General features: G+C 47.8%; 1 protein-coding gene across 2 annotated transcripts in view; it reads left to right on the top strand.

The window, feature by feature from the left end:
* Window positions 1-254: 254 nt before the first annotated feature.
* LOC140395243 (procathepsin L-like) overlaps window positions 255-20,354 on the top strand; it is a 43,655-nt gene continuing 23,555 nt past the window's right edge. Inside the window, exons 1-3 of one of the 2 annotated variants that reach the window (XM_072482794.1) lie at window positions 255-295; window positions 8,502-8,635; window positions 10,316-10,438. In XM_072482794.1, the coding sequence (XP_072338895.1) occupies window positions 8,504-8,635; window positions 10,316-10,438 (255 nt within the window). In that variant the 5' untranslated portion in view covers window positions 255-295; window positions 8,502-8,503. The remainder of the gene's footprint in view (window positions 296-8,501; window positions 8,636-10,315; window positions 10,439-20,354) is intronic. The other variant, XM_072482795.1, reaches the window with a different exon arrangement.

Genomic DNA, 20,354 nt, shown 5'->3' with positions numbered 1-20,354 from the left:
CTCAGAGAGCTCTTTGAGTGCTTCACATGAATTACTTTGTGGAGTGCGTTTGTTTGTCCATTGTGCTGGAAGATCCAGCTTATTCAGCAACACCTGCAGAATATTCTCTTTCACAACATGTGGCATTTGATATGTCAGTTTAGTGACTCCTTCACTTGCCAATCAATTGTGTCTTGCAACATCTTGGCATTGGAAGGCAATAAGGAACGATATATATACATACGTATATAATGACAGTGTATCCTTTCCCAGTAGGCTCATTGCCTGGAGAGACCGAGCCTTTGAGAACTGGAAGGTAAGCAGGTTGATCATTTTGATTCTTTTTGATGATGTAGTGTGTGTATTTATCCTACAGGAATCCATGTGGAGAACACAAAATGGCAACATTTCCAGTGTACAAGTGCTGAGGTCTTGACATACTTGCTGAGAAACATGTCTTTTTATTTGTTTTGGAGGTTAACATTGGTAGACTGAGCATCATAAACAAGATAGACCAAGGGCCAGATCTGACCCTTATCAGCAATATGCACTGTGAGAGTGTGGAGTGGTGGGTGGTTAGCGAAGTCCAAGAGGAATAGCATTTTTCTGGGTAGCTCCTTCCAAGAAGCTTGGCTTTTCAGTTTCTTTTCCTGTCAATGACTCTTAGCTGCGGAGGTCGGATCTGCCATGGTGTTAGCACTGCTGCCTCACAGCGTGTTGAATTCCGGCCTTGGATGACTGTCTGTATGACACTTGCACTTTCTCCCCGTGTCTATATGGGTTTCCTCCGGGTGTTCCGGTTTCCCTTCACAGTCCAAAGATGTGCAGGTTAGATAGATTGGCCATGCTAAATTGCCCCTTAGTGTCTAAAGGTGAGCAGATTAGGTGGGTTACAGCAATAGAGCGGGGGACTGGGCCTAGATAGGGTGCTCTTTCAGAGGGTTGGTGCAGACCCGATGGGCCAAATGGCCTCCTTCTGCACTGTAGAGATTCTATGATTCTATGAATATTGGCCCTCTTTTGGGGGGATTCTCCCAGCACCCAGCCAAACTCTTGGGCAGCTCATAAAATAGCCTGTCTTCTGAAAGAAAACATTTCTCTCACACGGAATTTTCACTATCTTTGCATCACAATATTTGTGCTCCATTCTCTGCCAGCCGTGTCTCCAGTTCGGAAAACTGTCCCCTCTGAGCCAGAAGGTTATGGGTTCTACTACCACTCCAGGAGTTGAGGACCAAAAATTAAGGCTGACCCTCCAGTGTTGTACTGGGGGATTGCAGTGCATGTTGGAGGTGCAGCCTTTCAGGGAAGACGTTGAACTGAGGACTTGTCTCCCTCTCAGGTGAATATAAAAACATCCCATTTCAAAGAGGACCTGGGGAATTATCCTAGGAGTCCTGGCCTTTATTAATCCCTCCACCAACCCCAGAAAAACAGATTATCTGATCATTATCATATTGTGAGAGCTTGCTGTGCATAAATTGGGTGCCGTGTTTCCTACATTACAACAGTGACTACACTTCAAAAGCATTTAATTAGCTGTAAAGTGCTTTGAGAAGTCTTGTGCTTGTGAAAGGTGCTATATAAATGCAAGTATTTATTTTTAAAAGTTGTTCGTTCTCTTATTATTTATCGACTGAAATTTCTTCTGCTGAGCTCCAGTCTGTTGTTCTCCACACTCTTTGTCCTCATAACTCATTCAATTCTCATAGCAGTGCCTCCTAATCTAACTTATTGGCCGATGTTTTCCGGTCGTTCCCGCCGGAGGGATCTTCCGGACCCGCCAATGGCTACCCTTCCCTGTGTTGCGTTCCCTGGTGGCAGAGGGTGCAGGGAATACATTGCCCCTAGGCATTGGTGGGACCAGAGGATCCTGGCCGCTGGCCAATGGGGGGGTGGGGGGGGGGGGGTGGGGGGGGGTGGAAAGTCCTGCCCAACCTGAACTTTGGGATTCTTTTGCTCCTTTAACCCTTCTGCAGTTCTCACCTCTTCTTCTAGTAAATGACAGATTCTGGAACAAAATCGCTTTCCTTTAAACAGGTCCCACTCTATTTTACAGCAATCGGAAGAGGGCCAGTAGAATTGATCTTTTTGTTTATGCTTTCATGTGTTGTTTGCTTCATCGGCAAGGCCCATCCCTAATTGCCCCTGGACTGACTGGAATTTAAAAGTCAAGCACTTTGCGAAGGGGTCTGGAGTCACATGTAGGCCAGACCAAGTAAGAATGGTAGATTCCATTCCTGAAAGGACATTTGTGAACCAGACAGGTTATGATTCCTAAGACTAGATTTCAATTTCAGAAATTATTTTATTTTAAAATTAATAAATTGAGGGGAAATTTAGCGTGGCCAATCCATCTACTCTGCACATCTTTGGGTTGTGGGGGTGAGACCCATGCAGACATGGGGAGAATTTGTAAACTCCACGCAGACAGCGACCCGGGGCCGGGATTGAACCCGGGTCCTAGGCGCCGTGAGCCAGCAGTGCTAACCACTGCGCCTCCGTGCTCCCCAAATTCCAAAATTTATTAACTGAATTTACAATTCACCAGCTGCTGTCAGGGGATTTGAACCCATGTCCTCAGAACCTGTTATAAGCCCCATGAGACCCACGGGGACAACCTGATTAATCTCTCCATGAGTCTCGTGGAGTACGAGTTCCCCCGCTGAGGGGCAGGGACCATCAGCGGGATTGTCAACTCAGGACACTAAAAGTAGGTAGGAGCTGAGCTGCAGAGTCGGCCCGACTGGGGCTGGGACTGGGACTTGTAAATACTTTACTTTGGTAATAAACCACTCAATTTAACTCTCCTTTCCGGACTCCTTTGTGACTACTAAAATTACATTACCACTACGTCATTGCTTTCTCCTGAGCGCAGCCGTCCATCACATAGTTTTAAAAAATACATTTAGAGTTCCCAATTCTTTTTTTACAATTAAGAGTCAACTTAACGTGGCCAATTGACACACCCTGCACATCGTTTTGGGTTGTGGGGGTGAGACTCAGGCAGATACGAGGAGAATGTGCAAACTCCACATGGACAGTGACCCAGGGCCGGGATTGAACCCTGGTCCTCGGTGCCATGAGGCAGCAGTGCTAACCACTGCGCCACCGTGCTGCCTTTGTCCATCAAATAGTTAATGGTAAAAGACCGTTGGCCAACCCTTTCCTTTCAACAACACAGTGAACAACCAAACCTTTGGTGGTGTTAGCAGAAGTACAAGAGGCAATGAAAGTAAGTGAGGATACCCTGCAGTTCACACAGAATTTGTGTGGAGTATAAGCGTTCGGCGATCGGTCGGAGAACCAAAGTTTCTGACCAAATTGGGGCGGCGCCGCTTTTGCGATGCTCCCCCCCCCCCAAAGCAGCGTACTCTGCGACATTACCTGAGGCCCAGCCCCTGATGGTCCGTCCCCGACTGGCCGAGTTCCCGACGGCATCGGTCACGGGTGGTCTCATCCATCAGGAACTCGGCGTGGCGGCTACGAACTCAGTCCAGCACCATCACAGTCAGGGGAGAATCGTTCCGTGGGTAGAGGGGACTTTATCAGGGGCTGAGGGCACTGCGGGGGGGGGGGGGGGGGGAGGGGGGGCTGGGGGGGGGGGGGCGTCTGGGGCGTGCGAGCCGGCCGAAGGGGAGCTATTTTGCGGGTCGGGTCTGCGAGCTGACATCGCCATGCTGCACAGCGTGGCCGCTGCAGGCTGTCGCCATGTGCATGCATAGCCATGGACCTGGCAATTCTCTGGGCTGTATCAGCTGGAGCCAGGAGCTCTACACTGCCGGCATGCTAGCCCCCAGTCAAATGGAGGATCAGTGGCCATTTTACACCATTATTTCTGTCGTAAAATGCCACCATTCCTAAGCTGGTGTGGACAAAGCCTCAGAATCAGAGGATCCAGTCCTAGGCCTTTGAATTATAGGAATGACATTTTTTTCCGGATTCTCCCCTTCTCAGCGCCGGAAGCTAGAATAGCGATCAGGTAGACAATCGCGTGAAATGGAAAAAATCAGTTTTGTGCCCGGTGCCGATTCCGAAGCCATGATCCAGTCCCTCGCTGCCGGCGAAACCGAAGTTAGTGCCCTGGGGCGGTGGATCCATGCAAAACCGTCATTTGCATGGATTTTAATAACATTACAGCTTGGACACTTCATGTTCTACACCTCCGCAATGCTCCTCCCCTCTTAGGCAGAAGTCTCACGGGCACGAATTAGTGCAAGTATTTACAAGCGGGGACTGGGCGGCAAAGCTGCAGAGGAGGAGCGAGGCTATAAAAACTCTGAAAAAGCCTCAAAGATCGGCAGGCTTGTTGGGGGGTGGTTGCCCAGGCTGGGTGCAGTAGTGGGTAACAACTTGGTGCCAAGTCCGTGGACTTGAGCTGTCCCCCTTGGGATGGGGGTGACCTGGTTCAGGCCCCATTGCTGCAGTAAACACACCCCTTTGGTGCTACTTACAGGCTCCTGGCCTCTTACAGTGCTGAGTGCTCCTTCTGTCCTTTGATTGCTCAGAGAGCATCTGGTCATCTGGAGCCCACCCAGACCGCCCCTCTGGACACCCTCTGATCTCAGCTGTTTCATTAAGGGGATGGGCGTGGTCAAACTCAATCTGGGGCCCACCAGGTGTTGGCACTCTCAGAAGCGCTGCCCCACTGCAGAATAAGCAAGGGATCAGCAGAGCTCACCCCAACCAAAAGATACCTGCACCGTGACCTTTGGAACCCTCCCTGGTTCTCTTCCCCTCTCAGGGCAGAGGCCTCATCAGTCACCTCCACCACTTAGGATCACAAGCTGTCTCCCCCTGGTTAGGCTGAAAGGCTGACTGCCTCTGCCCCTACCTCCCAGGCACTGTTCAGGAGGGCAGGCTTGAGTCTGCAGTCCACCACCTCTCCTCACTGGCATGGGCAGCGTGTCTTTTTCGGACCCCGGACTCAGGGGGCAGGTCTTTCAGAACTATCATCATGGCTGCAGTGAGTGTGTGGTAAGTGGGGGACTTAACAACAGCTCCAGCTGTCAGGTTCGTAGGCGTTAATTCTGTCCCCAGCGGTTACACCACCCACTGGGCCGGGAATTGCCCTCAATTTGAGCCGGCAGAGTGCTGGCTCGTTAGCATGTCTGGACTTGTCCCCGATGGAAATGCAAATCAAACGCTATTCAGTCCCAAGCACTCAGGGTGGGTTTCTCTGTTGCCTGATGGCAAAATCGGAATCGGCGATCGGGCGGAGAATCAATTCCGTCTCCGGAATCGGGGTCGGCGACGGTTTCACACCGGTTTGCGATTCTCCGCCCTCTCCAAAACGGCGTCATCGTGACGCATACCGTGTGCAGTCGCAATGCTGTTGGCGCCTCATCGGCAGGCCCACTCGTGATGCTCCGCCCCCGATGGGCCGATTACCCGATGGTGTGGGGCACGTGTGCTCACATTGGTGGATCAATAGGAACTTTTCGAAATGCGCCCCGATCTCTGGAAGGCCGATGTCCTGCCTCGCCAGCGTGATGGGTGGGATATGCCACCAACAGTTTTTTCAACAAAGTTTTGAAAAATATGGGGAAGAGCTGTAAATGGAGCCAATGGACGACTCATCACTTTGTACCGAAAATGACACCTAAGTATAAAAACGGTAAATTCCGCCATTGGGTTTAAAAACATACAATCTTCGAAGAAAACAGAGAATGCAGGAAGCACAATTTTATCCAAACTGTAACAAATGAATGGAATAAGTAAGCAAACACTATAAATGGTTTCAATGGTGCAGGGATGCGATGAGAAGGTGGGAAACTGACACTGAACTCAATTAGAAATGGATGGTCAAATTGACTTTTCTTCTTTACATATTTTCCCATTTTCTTCATCATTGACTGAAAAGAGAAAGTTACAGCTACATCTGACACAAAAGAATGGTGAAGAAATTGATCAGGAAGAATAATAAAATATCAAAAACATAGACAATAAATAATTATTACAGAATGTGTGCATGGGTTAGAAGAGACAAAAACATGGGAGACATAGCGGAGAGATTTTCTTTGTTGCATTACTCCAGCAAGACTGTAAAACATGGCAGTGACCAGATCGAATCACAGAATTGTTACGGTGCAGGAGGAAGCCATTTGACTCATGGGGCGGGATTATCCGACGCCCCGCCGGGTCGGAGAATCGCTGGGGGGGGGGGTGACGTGAATCCCGCCCGCCGAATTCTCCGGCGGCGGAGAATTGGCGGGGGCGGGAATTGCACCGCGCCGGTCCGCGGCCACTGGCCGCGGCCGCCCCCCGGCGATTCTCCGGCCCGCGATGGGCTGAACTCCAGCACGTTCTATGCCGGTCCCACCAGCATAGATTGGAGTTGGTCCCTTGCTGGTGGGACCTGGCGGTGCGGGCAGGCTCCAGGGTTCTTGGGGGGGTTGCGGGGGTATCTGGCCCCGGGAGGTGCCCCCTTGGTGGCCTGGCCCGCGGTCGGGTACCACCGATCTGCGGGCGGGCCTGTGCCGTGGGGGCACTCTATTCCTACGCGTCGGCCGTGTATGCCTCCACAATGGCCAGCACGAAGGTAAACCCTCCTGCGCATGCGCGGTGATGATGTCAGCAGACGCTGACGCTCCCGCGCATGCACGGACCCGCGCCGGCCGGTGGAGTCCCTTCAGCCCCAGCTGGCGCGGCGCCATAGGCCGGCCGGCAGGGCGCAAACCATTCCGCCGCTGTCCTAGCCCCTGAAGGTGCGGAGGATTCCGCACCTTTGGGCGGCCCGACGCCGCAGTGGTTCCCGCCACTCCACTGTGCCGTTTCTGCCTGCCCCGCCGATTCCCAGAGAATCCCGCCCATGGTCTCTGAACCGGCCCTCCGAATGAAAAACTGACTGAGTGCCATTCTCCTGCCTCCTCCCTGTAACCCTGCACATTCTTTCTTTTCAGATAATTGTCCGATTCCCATTTAAATGCTCCGATTGAACCTCCCTCCACCACACTCTCACACAGTGCACTCCAAACTCTAATCAATCACTGTGTAAAAAAGTTTCTCCCCATATCACTTTTGCTTCTTTTACCAATTAATTTAAATCTGAGCCCTCTCATTCTTGATTCTTTAATGAGTGGGAACCGTTTCTCCCTATTTACTCTGCCCAGACACCTCATTATTTTGAATACCTCTAGCAAATCTCCTCTTTACCTTCTTTTCTCTTGAGGAAAACATTCCCAACTTCTCCAATTTATCTTCAGAACCGAAGTTCCTCTTCCTCGGAAACATTCCCATGAATCTTTCCTGCACTGTTTCCAGTGTCTTCATATTTTTCCTCATGTATGGCGCCCAGAACTGGAAGCAGTTCTCCAGCTGAGGTCAAACTAGTGACTTATACAAGTTCAACATAACCTCCTCGCTCTTGTACCCTATGCCCCTCTTAATAAAGCCCAGTATATTTATTAACTGTTCTTTCAACTTGTCCTGTCACCTACAATGACTTGCATATATACCCTAGGTTCCTCTGCCCGCCATTCCCCTTTATTTGTGTTGTCTCTCCATGTTCTTCCTACCAAAATGAACCGCTTCACATTTCTGTGCATTGATCTTCATCAGGCACCCGCCTGCCCATTCCATCAACTTGTCTATACGCTTTCGAAGTGCTCCGTGGTCCTCTTCAAAGTTTACAATGCTTCCACGTTTTGTATCATCTGCAAACTTTGGAATTGTACTCTTCATGCCAAAGTCTCTGTCAGTAATTTGGATGATGATATGTGCCGGCATGCATTATAAAGGAAAGGTGCTTAGCAGAGCAAGGGTTAACATGAGACTGGAGAATGGCACTGCCCACAGTGTGATGTATGTAGTCACATGGTCAGAGAACAGTCTAGAAATTACTCTGTAAGCGGCTAGTCTGCATGGTGGTAGCAACACCATGGAAGACAATACTTGGAGTTGTAAATAGTTAAAGCCTACCAATATTACGTTTGAACACGCAAGCCTCATCAATGAGCCACCACCATTGCGGCATAAATGACCCACATTAAGTACATAATATGACAATATATATCAGGGAAATCAAGGGTCCCAGCATTGACCCCTGCGGAACTCAGTTATAAACCTCCCTCCAGCCTTGAAAGCATCCATTCACCATTACTGTCTGTTTCCTGTCGCTCAACCAATTCCATTTCCATGTTGCTACTGTCTTCGTTCGCCACTAGTGAATTAAACATATTTTAAAAATAAATTTAGAGTACCCAATTATTTTTTTCCAATTAAGGGGCAATTTAGCATGGCCAATCCACCTACCCTGCACAACTTTGGGTTGTGGAGGTGAAACCCACGCAGACACGGGGAGAATGTGCAAACTCCACACAGTGACCCAGGGCTGGGATCGATCCTGGGTCCACAGCGCCGCAGGCAGCAGTGCTAACCACTGCACCAACGTGCCATCCACGTAAATGAAATATTTTGGTGAATTATGATAATTCTACACTCCGTGTTTTAAAATGCTTTTCCAGTGTAATCTGTGAACTCCACTTGCTGTCGAAATCGGATAATTGTCTTTGTTCCAATAGGAATGTCCATCATGACGCTCTCTTTGTTTGTTGGTTGTGCACTGGTCGCAATCGTCTCAAGCTCCATGTCTGACCCAACTCTGGATGAAGCTTGGTTCAGTTGGAAATCATTTCATAGGAAGCAATATAACAAGGTAGGAAGCAGCAAATGCTGAACTTTCACTTACGAAGCAACGATCATGATTTCCTGCTGCCTGCTCATTAAGATGATTTGATTGTTTTCGCTGAGAAACCTGAGGTGAAATGTAAGAGTTCAGAAGTTCAGGGCGTGAACTTTGATTTTCTTTTCTCAGTGGAGAAATCGAGTAGTAGCGGATTACCTGCTCGTTTTGCACAACACTCGATTTTCACTGGTAGTGTCAGTTGTGAGAAAGGATGTGAGGAGCAGAAATGAAGCAGAACAGGATGTGAAGAGACCTGCAGAGGAGGATAAGAATTTAAAGTTACTGGATTGGGGGTTGGGGAATGAGCAAATCAGCAATGGTGGGGCAGAGGCAGGGGTAACTGGTGAGTGGGACTTTGAATGGGATATGGGTTATGGTTTTTGGTTAAGTTGGTGGTTATGGATTCTAAAGGATCGGAAGCCGGAATAATTGATTGCAAAGGCGGCAAAAGTCCGGGTGAGGGTTTCCGTAGCAGAGAGGCTGAGGTAGGGTGGAATTACCTGGGAGAGTCAACCACTGGAATTGCCAACCTACTCAATGGAGGCGGGCAGGCGATCAATGTAACTAAGGCCTTGATCAAGGGCCATTTTCATAAAATCGATGACTCCCCTACTGTGTCTGGAGCCTGGCAACGATTTGGAGGTGGCCTCCAAAGGCTGAATGGAATGCTGGTAACAGGGGACCACGAAGCTCAAAGAGGTCCAGTTGTGGCCATGAAGAGGTTTCCCCTCTACTCTGAGAACCCACTGAAGAGTCAGCCTGGTTTATATGATCAGATCTTTGCAGTGGCACTTGAATCCAAAGCCTGAGGGAAAAGAGTCCTAACAGTGACTGAGAGAAAACAAAAGCTTGCATTAATGCACCCAAGAAGCAGATGTCACAATTGTCTAAACTGAGATAAATTGGCTAGGAGAGAGCAAGTAATCACCTGATTTAATTCCTACACATGTGTGCACTTGGATAACATTTCAGCGAACGCTATTTTTCCACTCGTGGATCCAACTCTAGAAATCAAACTGTTGTTTCAAGGAATTTAACCAGTGAGTCTGTAGCATGAAACACGCCAATCGGCCCAAATAGTCTATGCTAGCATTCACACTCCAAACAAATATTTTTTCCGCTGCTCTACATCGAGACCCTGAGCACACCCTTCTATTCCATTCTCCTCATATGCTCACCTAGATTCCCCTTAAATGCACCTGTACTGCTCACCCCACTATTTGTTGCCATTCTAAACACATTCTTAGCATTCTTTAGGTGAGGAAATTGCTCTTGAATTTTCTATTGGATTTATTAATGACTAAGCCAAATAGCTTTTGACTTCTCCACAGGAGGGAATATCTTTCTCCCCACCCTATTGAATCCCTTATAATTTTAAAGACCTCTATCAAGTCACCCCTCAGCTTTCTCGTTTCTAAGGAAAAGAACACCAATTCATTGTCTTCCCCAGTAGTTATAACCTCACAGTTCACTACAAGAATGTTTCTTTGATTTGATATGTGTTGGTTTTGCTGCGATAACCTGGCTAAAGGAATTTTTTCTTCTTCAATGATATGGTTGATGAACCAGCTGGGATCTATCCTTAAAATCTTTCCAATATTTACAATGATAAAATGCATTTGAATTTGATTTTGTTGGATTCTTTTTCAGAATGCTGCAAGTTACAGAAGAATGGTGTGGGACGAAAATATGAAATACATTGCAAAGCATAACCTGGAACACTCAATGGGAAAGCACACATTTACAGTCGGAATGAATCAGTTTGGAGATCTGGTATGTACATTTCATGGAATTATACAGAATCAACAGCATCAGAACAGGTCATTCAGCCCAACTGGCCTGTCAGTGTTTCAGCTCCACATGAGCCTCTTCCTATCCTTTTTCATTTAACTTATCTTTTCAACTATTTCTTGCTCATGTGTTTATTCAGCATCTCTTTAAAAGGGCCTCTGTTATTTGCCTCAACAACTCCATGTGGTACCAAGTTCCACATTCTAAGCAGTCTCTGGATAAAGAAGATTCTCTTGAATTCTTTGGCGGGTTCATTAGTGAACGTTTTCTATTTATGATCCTTCATTTTGGGTTCCCGACAAGGCAAAGCATCCACACTATGTCATAATTTTACAGAACTCTGTTAGATCCCCACTCAATCGTCTCTTTTCTCGGGAAAGCATATTCAGTCTTTCTTAATGGGTATAACCCCTCAGTTCTGGTATAAAGTGGTGGCTTTTGAATGCTCTTTCAATGAATCAGATGTAATGATGTATCATGGCACCGGTCTGGCGCACTTAAAGAACATTTAACTTGTGATGGTATGAGTGCCTCTCTGTGAATGTCAATCATTTCCTCTCTTTTGAAACGCCCCTGGTTGCTCCAACCGATCGCCCTGCATCATGTGTTCGGAAAATATGTTTTGTCCAATCAGCCGGGTGAGATTGCAACATGCTCCCTGATTGATGGCAATGCCATTGTCATCCACTGAAACCTCACTGGAACAAATCCCTCAATCTCACGACACTGACAAACTTACTTTGGAAGCTCCCTCCAGGCACACGGTCCTGTGCATTCAGCAATTATGGGTGCAACGTTTTTTAAATATTGGAATCCTGATATCTTTATCTCTGTCTTCTCCAGCAGATCCAAGATTGAGTTGGCCCTCTCACTAGCTCTTCCCTTGGCCTCCCTTGCCACCTTAATCTGTTTCTGATCACTTGTGCTTGGTAATCCCCGATGTTTCCGCTTCAGGCTCACTGCCTAATGTGTCAAAACAGGAGACTCAAAAAAGGAACTACCACCAGAAGACCCGAAAGGACCTTCAGAACAAGAGATGCCATCTATGTGCGGAACTTTGGAGATGGTTCCACTGAATCCTAGGAGTCGTGTTGGAAAAGACTGGTCCAGTTTCTAACAAAGTCAAAGCCCAAGGGAAGGCTATAAAAAAACATCAGGGCCACCTGAGAAGCAGGGAACCCACTCCAGTGGAGACGATTTAAGCAAAGCTGATGCCCTTGACGCACATTGTGACTACATCCGGTAAATGGACTCAGCCTATGGGGGACCAAAGAGTCGTTACCCCCCAAAGATGAAGATTCGGAGTCTGAAGTGGAGACTGAGGAGATTGATCCTCCTCTGGATATCAGCACTGAAGATGGACCTCCATTTGTGGCCCTTCGGTACTCAACAAGGAGGCGACGATCCCCAGTCCGCCTCACGTCCCCAGATCCAGCATCACCTGCTGCCGACTTGTGGCCTTGCGAAGAAAGAGGCCTCATTGCCATGGCAGTGAGAGGGGTAATTCAGACTTGAGTGGGGGAGGGATGTGATAACCCTCAAGAGGATCATAGGAGATCGCTGATTGATCTCCCCATGTGCTTCATAGAATACGCGTTTCTGTGGTGAGCGGGTGGAAGCCCACCCAGCTGCGGCTCGTTAGTGGAATCTTTAAATGTCGCTCCCAGACCCGGGCCGGCAGTTCCCAATAGTCATGGGCTGGGGCGTCTGTTTTGTGTGTCACGGTGGCGGCTTTTTCAGTTTAAAATAAACCAGTTTGCCATTTCACTCTGTACTCCTGGGAGTATCACACCTCCAATAATACAATCTTGGACTTCCGATTGTGGCATGTAGGTGGAGGCCGTGTGTTTGGTTGTTCCTGCCAGAGCTGTCTTTTCTGGCCTTTTTAGCCCAGTTTTTGGGGAAGATTTGTTTGTAGGGAGTTGTGGGAATGTTTGGGGCATTTATAGAATGTCAAAACCTGGCAAGACGAATCCAGGGAAGAAGGCAGCAAGCGAAAGTCTGCTGCCGACCGTGGTGAGGGGTGCAGCAGGAGGAAAGATGGCAGGAGAGAGCCCGTTGGGTGGGGCCATGCCCAACACGGTGGAGAAGATGACGTAGGTGAAGGCTGGGGAATTCGAACAGCTGTTCTCGAAGCATTTCGAAAAGCATCAGATGGTGATGATGGCCTCACTGAAGGCGTGGAATGGAGAGACCCTTGTCCCGGTGAGAGATATGTTGGTGAGAACTCCGACAGCGGTGCGGGAGCAGGGAGAGAAAATGAAAGGGATGGAGGAGGCCTTGTCATGGCATAGTGACCATTTCATCTGGGTGGATGAGGATCTGTGGAGGGTGGCAGTGAGCTGAGAGCCAAGGTGGAAGACCTGGAGAACAGGTCATGAAGGCATAACCTGAGGATCGTGGGTGTGCTCGAAGGGGTGGAGGGCCAGAGGCCTGTAGAATACTTTGCCGATATGATGGCAAAGCTGATGGGGAGGGAGAGGAGCCTCCCAGTATGAACTGGTCAGGGCCCACAAGACACTCCGGCCAAAGCCGAGGATGAATGAGCCACCGAGGGTGGTGATCATCTGTTCCCGTATGTTTCAGGTGAAGGAAAGAGTGCTGAGGTAGGCGAAGCAGAGGCGCGAGCTGGAGTGCTAGATATCAGTACTTAACGACGGAGCTGGAAAGGAGGCGAGCGGCAGGAGTCCATTTCATTGTTACTGAAAAAGGAGAAGGACTCAGTGAAGTGTGGGTTGCATGGGCCCATTTCTCTACTAAATGTGGATGCCAAGTTATTGGTGAAGGTGCTGGCAGTGAGGCTGGGGGGGTGTCTTCTGAAGATCATAAGACCAAAATATAGAGGAGCAGAATTAGGCTATTCGGCCCACCGAGTCTGCTCGCTATTCAATCATGGCTTATATGTTGCTCATCCCAATTCTCCTGCCTTCGCCCGATAATCCCTGTTCCCCTTATTAATCAAGAACCTATCAGTCTCTGTCTTAAAGAAACTCAGTGATTTGGCCTCCACAGCCTTCTGTGGCAGAATTCTACAGATTCACCACCCTCTGGCTGAAGAAATTCCTCATTTCTTTTTAAAAGATCATCCCTTCAGTCTGAGGCTGTGCCCTCAGGTTCTAGTTTCTCCTACTAGTGGAAACATCCTCTCCACGTCCACTCTATCTAGACCTTTAAGCGTCCTGTAAGTTTCAATAAGATCCGCCCTCATCCTTCTAAACTCCAATGAGTACAGACCCAGAGTCCTCAACCGCGCCTCATACGACAAGCTCTTCATTCCATGGATCATTCTTGTGAACCTCCTCTGGACCCCCTCCAAGGTCAGCACATCCTCCTTAGATACGGGGCCCAAAACTGCTCACAATGCACCAAATGCGGTCTGACCAGAGCTTTATATAGCCTCAGAAGGACATCCCAGCTCTTGTATTCTAGCCCTTTCGACATAAATGCTAACATTGCATTTGCCTTCCTAATTGATGACTGAATTTGCATGTTAACTGTAAGAGAATCTTGAACTAGGACTCCTAATTCGCATTGTTTTCCATCTGCCAATTCTTTGCCTACTCTCCCAGCTTGTCCAAGTCCTTTTGCAGCCCCTGTGCTTCCTCAATACTACCTCTCCCTCTGCATATCTTTGTATCATCTGCATACTTAGCAACAGTGCCTTCAGTTCCTTCTTCAAGATCGTTAATGTATATTGTAAAATGTTGTGACCCAACACCGACCCCTGAGGCACACCACTAGTCACTGGCTTCCATCCTGAAAAAGACCCCTTTATCTCCACTCTCTGCTTCCTGCCGGTCAGCCAATCCTCTATCCATGCCAGGATCCTACCCTCAACACCATGGGCTCTTAACCTATTTAACAGCCTCCTATATGGCACCTTGCCAAAAGCCTTCTGCAAATCTAAATAGATTACATCCACTGGTTCTCCTTTGTCTAACTTCCTTGTTACCTCAAAGATTTGTCAGACATTTGACGAAGCCGTGCTGACTCAGTCCTAGTTTATCATGCACTTCCAAGTACTCCGCGATCTCATCTTTACTAATGGACTCTAAAATCTTACCAATGATCGAAGTCAGGCTAACCGGCCTATAATTTCCGCGCTTCTGCCTCCCTCCCTTCTTAAACAGGGGTGTTATATTAGCCATTTTTCAGTCCTCTGAGACACTCCCTGCCTCCAGTAATTCCTGAAAGATCACCACCAATGCCCCCATAATCACCTCAGCTATCTCCTTTAGAGCCCTGTGGTGTAGTCCATCCAATCCGAAGGTGGTGGGGGAGAATCTGACGGGGTTCATCAAGGGCAGGCAGCTGTTGTCAAACGTGTGGCGGCAGCTGAATGTGGTGCTTTCTCTGGCAGGGGGGGGGGGGGTGTTAGAGGTGGTGGTGGCGTTGGAAGTGGAGAAAGCATTTGACAAAGTGGAATGGAGATATATGTTTGCCGCACTGGGGAAGTTTGGGGTTGGGCCTAAGTTTGTGGCTTGAGTAAAATTGTTATTAAGGATCCGACGGCTTGTGTGCGGACGAATGAGAAGCAGTGGGAGTACTTCCCACTATTCCGGGGAATGAGGCACGGATGCCCCATGTCCCCCCTCTTGTTCGCATTGGTGATTGAGCCCTTGGCGATTGCGCAGAGGGGTTCGGGCTTATGGAGGGGGATATGAGGGGGGTCGGTGGAGCATGGGGTGTCTCCATATGCAGATGACTTACTGCTGTCTATCACTGACCCAGGCTCTTCGGTGAGGGACATAATGGGGTTGCTAGGGAGATTTGGGGCGTTTTTATGGTATAAATTGAATTTAGGGAAGAGAGAGTGTTTTGTCGTGTCTCCTTCAGGTGGAGCGGAGGGAGTGGAAGGGTTGCTAATTAGCATGGCAACAACTCAATTTAGGTACTTGGGGGTGCAGGTAGCACAGAACTGGGTACAACTCCGTAAGCTAAATTTCACGAGCCAGGTAGGGAAGGTGAAAGAGGATCTGGGGAGGTGGGATCGTCTCTCTTTGTCATTGGCTGGCATGGTGCAGGCAGTAAAAATGATTTTGTTTCTGTTCCAGTGTCTGCCAGTCTTTTTGCCAAAGGCATTTTTTTGAGGGGTGGATAATCTGGTCATGTTGTTTGGGTGGGCAGGGAAGGAGACGAGGATAAAGAAAGCGGTACTCTGAAGTGGGTGGCAGTCAGAGGGGGCGTGGCTCTTCCGAATCTGTTGCACTATTACTGGGCAACGAATGCGGAGAAAGTGCGGAGCTGGAGGAGGGAGTCGGAAGCTTTGGGTGAACGGTTGGAGGTGGGTCTTGTAAAGGGGTCGGGGTTGTGGGCACCTGGCAACGAGCCACTGCCGCTAGCCCCAGGGAAGTATTCCGGGAATCCGGCAGTGGCAGCCATGCTGAGGATCTGGGGGCAATTTCAACAACACTTCAAGTTGAAGATGGGGTCATGGGTGATGCCGATAAGAGGGAATCATGGGTTTGAGTCGGGGAGGATGGATGTGAGGTTCCGGGGATGGGAGGAGAAAGGGTGAAAGAGATGAAGGATCTGTTTCTGGAGGGGAGATTCGCAAGTTTAGAGGAGTTGGGGGTGAAGTATGGACTGCAGCGTGAGGAATGCTTTAGGTATATGCAGGTGCAGAATTTCGCAAAAATGACTTCTCTGAATTTCCCGGTGGTGCCACCCTCCTCGTTGTTGGAAGAGGTGCTGTTGGTGGGGTTGGAGAGTAGGTTTGTCTCAGCGATTTATGGTAGGATAATGGCAGAGGATAAGGAGTCTATAGAAGGTATTAAGGCTAAGTGGGAGGAATGATTACAGTGCAAATGCTGTGAAGAGTCAATGCCTCGACCTCGTGTGCGAGGCTGGGATTGATTCAGCTAAAGGTGGTGTGTCGGGCGAACTTAACGAAGGCGAGGATGAGCCGGCTGTTTGAGTGGGTGGAGGATAGTTGTGAGCTGTGTGTGAAGGGCCCAGCCAACCATCCATTTGTTCTGGTCCTGTCTGAAGTTGGGGAGGTATTGAAAGTTACTTTTCAGCACAATGTCCGAGGTTCTGCATATGGAATTGGAGTCAAGTCCCCTAGAGTTCATATTTGGGGTGTCGGACCTGCCGGAGTTGCAGACGTGAGCAGGGGCAGATGCCTTCGTCTTTGTTCCGTCAATCACTTGCAGGCAGGTCCTGTGTGGGGTGGAGATCAGCTTCTCCCCTCAGTGCCTCGGCGTGGCTGTTTTTGGCTTTGGAGAAGGTAAAATTTGCTCTGAGCGGGGCAGAAGAAGAGTTCAATCAGTGATAAGAACATAAGAACTAGGAGCAGGAGTAGGCCATCTGGCCCCTCGAGCCTGCTCCACCATTCAATGAGATCATGGCTGATCTTTTGTGGACTCAGCTCCACTTTCCGGCCCGAACACCATAACCCTTAATCCCTTTATTCTTCAAAAAACTATCTATATTTATCTTAAAAACATTTAATGAAGGAGCCTCTACTGCTTCACTGGGCAAGGAATTCCATAGATTCACAACCCTTTGGGTGAAGAAGTTCCTCCTAAACTCAGTCCTAAATCTACTTCCCCTTATTTTGAGGCTATGCCCCCTAGTTCTGCTTTCACCCGCCAGTGGAAACAACCTGCCCACATCTATCCTATCTATTCCCTTCATAATCTTATATGTTTCTATAAGATCCCCCCTCATCCTTCTAAATTCCAACGAGTACAGTCCCAGTCTACTCAACCTCTCCTCGTAATCCAACCCCTTCAGCTCTGGGATTAACCTAGTGAATCTCCTCTGCACACCCTCCTATGCCAGTACGTCCTTTCTCAAGTAAGGAGACCAAAACTGAACACAATACTCCAGGTGTGGCCTCACTAACACCTTATACAATTGCAGCAGAACTTCCCTAGTCTTAAACTCTATCCCTCTAGCAATGAAGGACACAATTCCATTTGCCTTCTTAACCACCTGTTGCACCTGAAAACCAACTTTTTGCGACTCATGCACTAGCACACCCAGGTCTCTCTGCACAGCAGCATGTTTTAATATTTTATCATTTAAATAATAATCCCTTTTGCTGTTATTCCTACCAAAATGGATAACCTCACATTTGTCTACATTGTATTCCATCTGCCAGACCCTAGCCCATTCACTTAGCTTATCCAAATCCCTCTGCAGACTTCCAGTATCCTCTGCACTTTTTGCTTTACCACTTATCTTAGTGTCGTCTGCAAACTTGGACACATTGCCCTTGGTCCCCAACTCCAAATCATCTATGTAAATTGTGAACAGTTGTGGGCCCAACACTGATCCCTGAGGGACACCACTAGCTACTGATTGCCAACCAGAGAAACACCCATTGATCCCCACTCTTTGCTTTCTATTAATTAACCAATCCTCTATCCATGCTACTACTTACCCATTAATGCCATACATCTTTATCTTATGCAACAACCTTTTGTGTGTCACCTTGTCAAAGGCTTTCTGGAAATCCAGATATACCACATCCATTGGCTCCCTGTTATCTACCGCACTGTTAATGTCCTCAAAAAATTCCACTAAATTAGTTAGGCACGACCTGCCCTTTATGAACCCATGCTGCGTCTGTCCAATGGGACAATTTCCATCCAGATGCCTCGCTATTTCTTCCTTGATGATCGATTCCAGCATCTTCCCTACTACTGAAGTTAAGCTCACTGGCCTATAATTACCCACTTTCTGCCTACCTCCTTTTTTAAACAGTGGTGTCACGTTTGCTAATTTCCAATCCGCCGGGACCACCCCAGAGTCTAGTGAATTTTGGTAAATTATCACTAGTGCATTTGCAATTTCCCTAGCCATCTCTTTTAGCACTCTGGGATGCATTCCATCAGGTCCAGGAGACTTGTCTACCTTTAGCCCCATTAGCTTGCCCATCACTACCTCCTTGGTGATAACAATCCTCTCAAGGTCCTCACCTGATATAGCCTCATTTCCATCAGTCACTGGCATGTTATTTGTGTCTTACACTGTGAAGACCGACCCAAAAAACCTGTTCAGTTCCTCAGCCATTTCCTCATCTCCCATTATTAAATCTCCCTTCTCATCCTCTAAAGGACCAATCTTTACCTTAGCCACTCTTTTTTGTTTTATGTATTTGTAGAAACTTTTACTATCTGTTTTTATATTCTGAGCAAGTTTACTCTCATAATCTATCTTACTCTTCTTTATAGCTTTTTTAGTAGCTTTCTGTTGCCCCCTATAGATTTCCCAGTCCTCTAGCCTCCCACTAATCTTTTCTACTTTGTATGTTTTTTCCTTCAATTTGATACTCTCCCTTATTTCCTCATATATCCACGGTCGATTTTCCCTCTTTTTACTGTCCTTCCTTTTTGTTGGTATAAACCTTTGCTGAGCACTGTGAAAAATCACTTGGAAGGTTCTCCACTGTTCCTCAACTGTTTCACCATAAGTCTTTGGTCCCAGTCTACCTTAGCTAGTTCTTCTCTCATCCCATTGTAATCTCCTTTGTTTAAGCACAAAACACTAGTGCTTGATTTTACCTTCTCACCCTCCATCTGTATTTTAAATTCCACCATATTGTGATCGCTCCTTCCGAGAGGATCCCTAACTATGAGATCATTAATCAATACGGTCTCATTACACAGGACCAGATCTAGGACCACTTGTTCCCTCGTAGGTTCCATTACATACTGTTCTAGGAAACTATTGCGGATCCATTCTATAAACTCCTCCTCAAGGCTGCCTTGACCGACCTGGTTAAACCAATCAACATGTAGATTAAAATCCCCCATGATAACTGCTGTACCATTTCTGCATGCATCTGTTATTTCTTTGTTTATTGCCTGCCCCACCATAATGTTACTATTTCGTAGCCTATAGATTACTCCTATCAGTGACTTTTTCACCTTACTATTCCTGATTTCCACCCAAATGGATTCAACCTTATCCTCCATAGCACCGATGTCATCCCTTACTGTTGCCCGGATGTCATCCTTAAATGACAGAGCTACACCACCTCCCTTACCATCCACTCTGTCCTTCCAAAAAGTTTGATACCCTCGGATATTTAACTCCCAGTTGTGACCATCCTTTAACCATGTTTCAGTAATGGCCACTAAATCATAGTCATTCACGATGATTTGCGCCATCAACTCATTTACCTTATTCCGAATACTACGAGCATTCAGGTAAAGTACACTTATGTTGGCTTTTTTACCTCTGTTCTGAATCTTAACACCTCGATCAGTAACCTCTCCTAAGTTATATTTCCTCTTAACCTTTCTCCTAATTTTCCTTGTCGTCGAACCCATATCTTCCTGTAACAACCTTCCGCGTCGCTTACCATTAATGTTTTCGCTTCCCGTTTTATTTCTTTTAGTAATCCTGGTCCTATTCACTGAGCTACCCTCAGTCACTGTACCTTGTACTGTCGCCCTTTTTGATTTTTGACTATGGCTTCTCCGCCTTACACTTTCCCCCTTACTGCCTTTTATTTCTGTCCCTGTTTTACTACCTTCCAACTTCCTGCATCGGTTCCCATCCCCCTGCCACATTAGTTTTAACTCTCCCCAACAGCTCTAGCAAACACCTCCCCGAGGACATCGGTTCCAGTCCTGCCCAGGTGCAGACCGTCCGGTTTGTACTGGTCCCACCTCCCCCAGAACCGGTTCCAATGTCCCAGGAATTTGAATCCCTCCCTCTTGCACCATCTCTCGAGCCATGTATTCATCCTCTCTATCCTGACATTCCTACTCTGACCAGCTCGTGGCACTGGTAGCAATCCTGAGATTACTAGTGATGGGGGGTTGTTCATTTTGCATTTTGGAGACTTGATTGCTGCCAAGGGGTGGGGGTGGGGGGGTGGGCATCGGGAACTGTTTGTGTAAAAATGTTAAACGAAAATATTTTTCCAGAATACTAGCTT

Source organism: Scyliorhinus torazame, chromosome 18, assembly GCF_047496885.1.
Source record: "Scyliorhinus torazame isolate Kashiwa2021f chromosome 18, sScyTor2.1, whole genome shotgun sequence".
In the NCBI taxonomy this organism is placed as follows: domain Eukaryota; kingdom Metazoa; phylum Chordata; class Chondrichthyes; order Carcharhiniformes; family Scyliorhinidae; genus Scyliorhinus; species Scyliorhinus torazame.
Note: the sequence above shows the minus strand (reverse complement) of the source record. Positions and strands in the feature narration are given on the sequence as shown.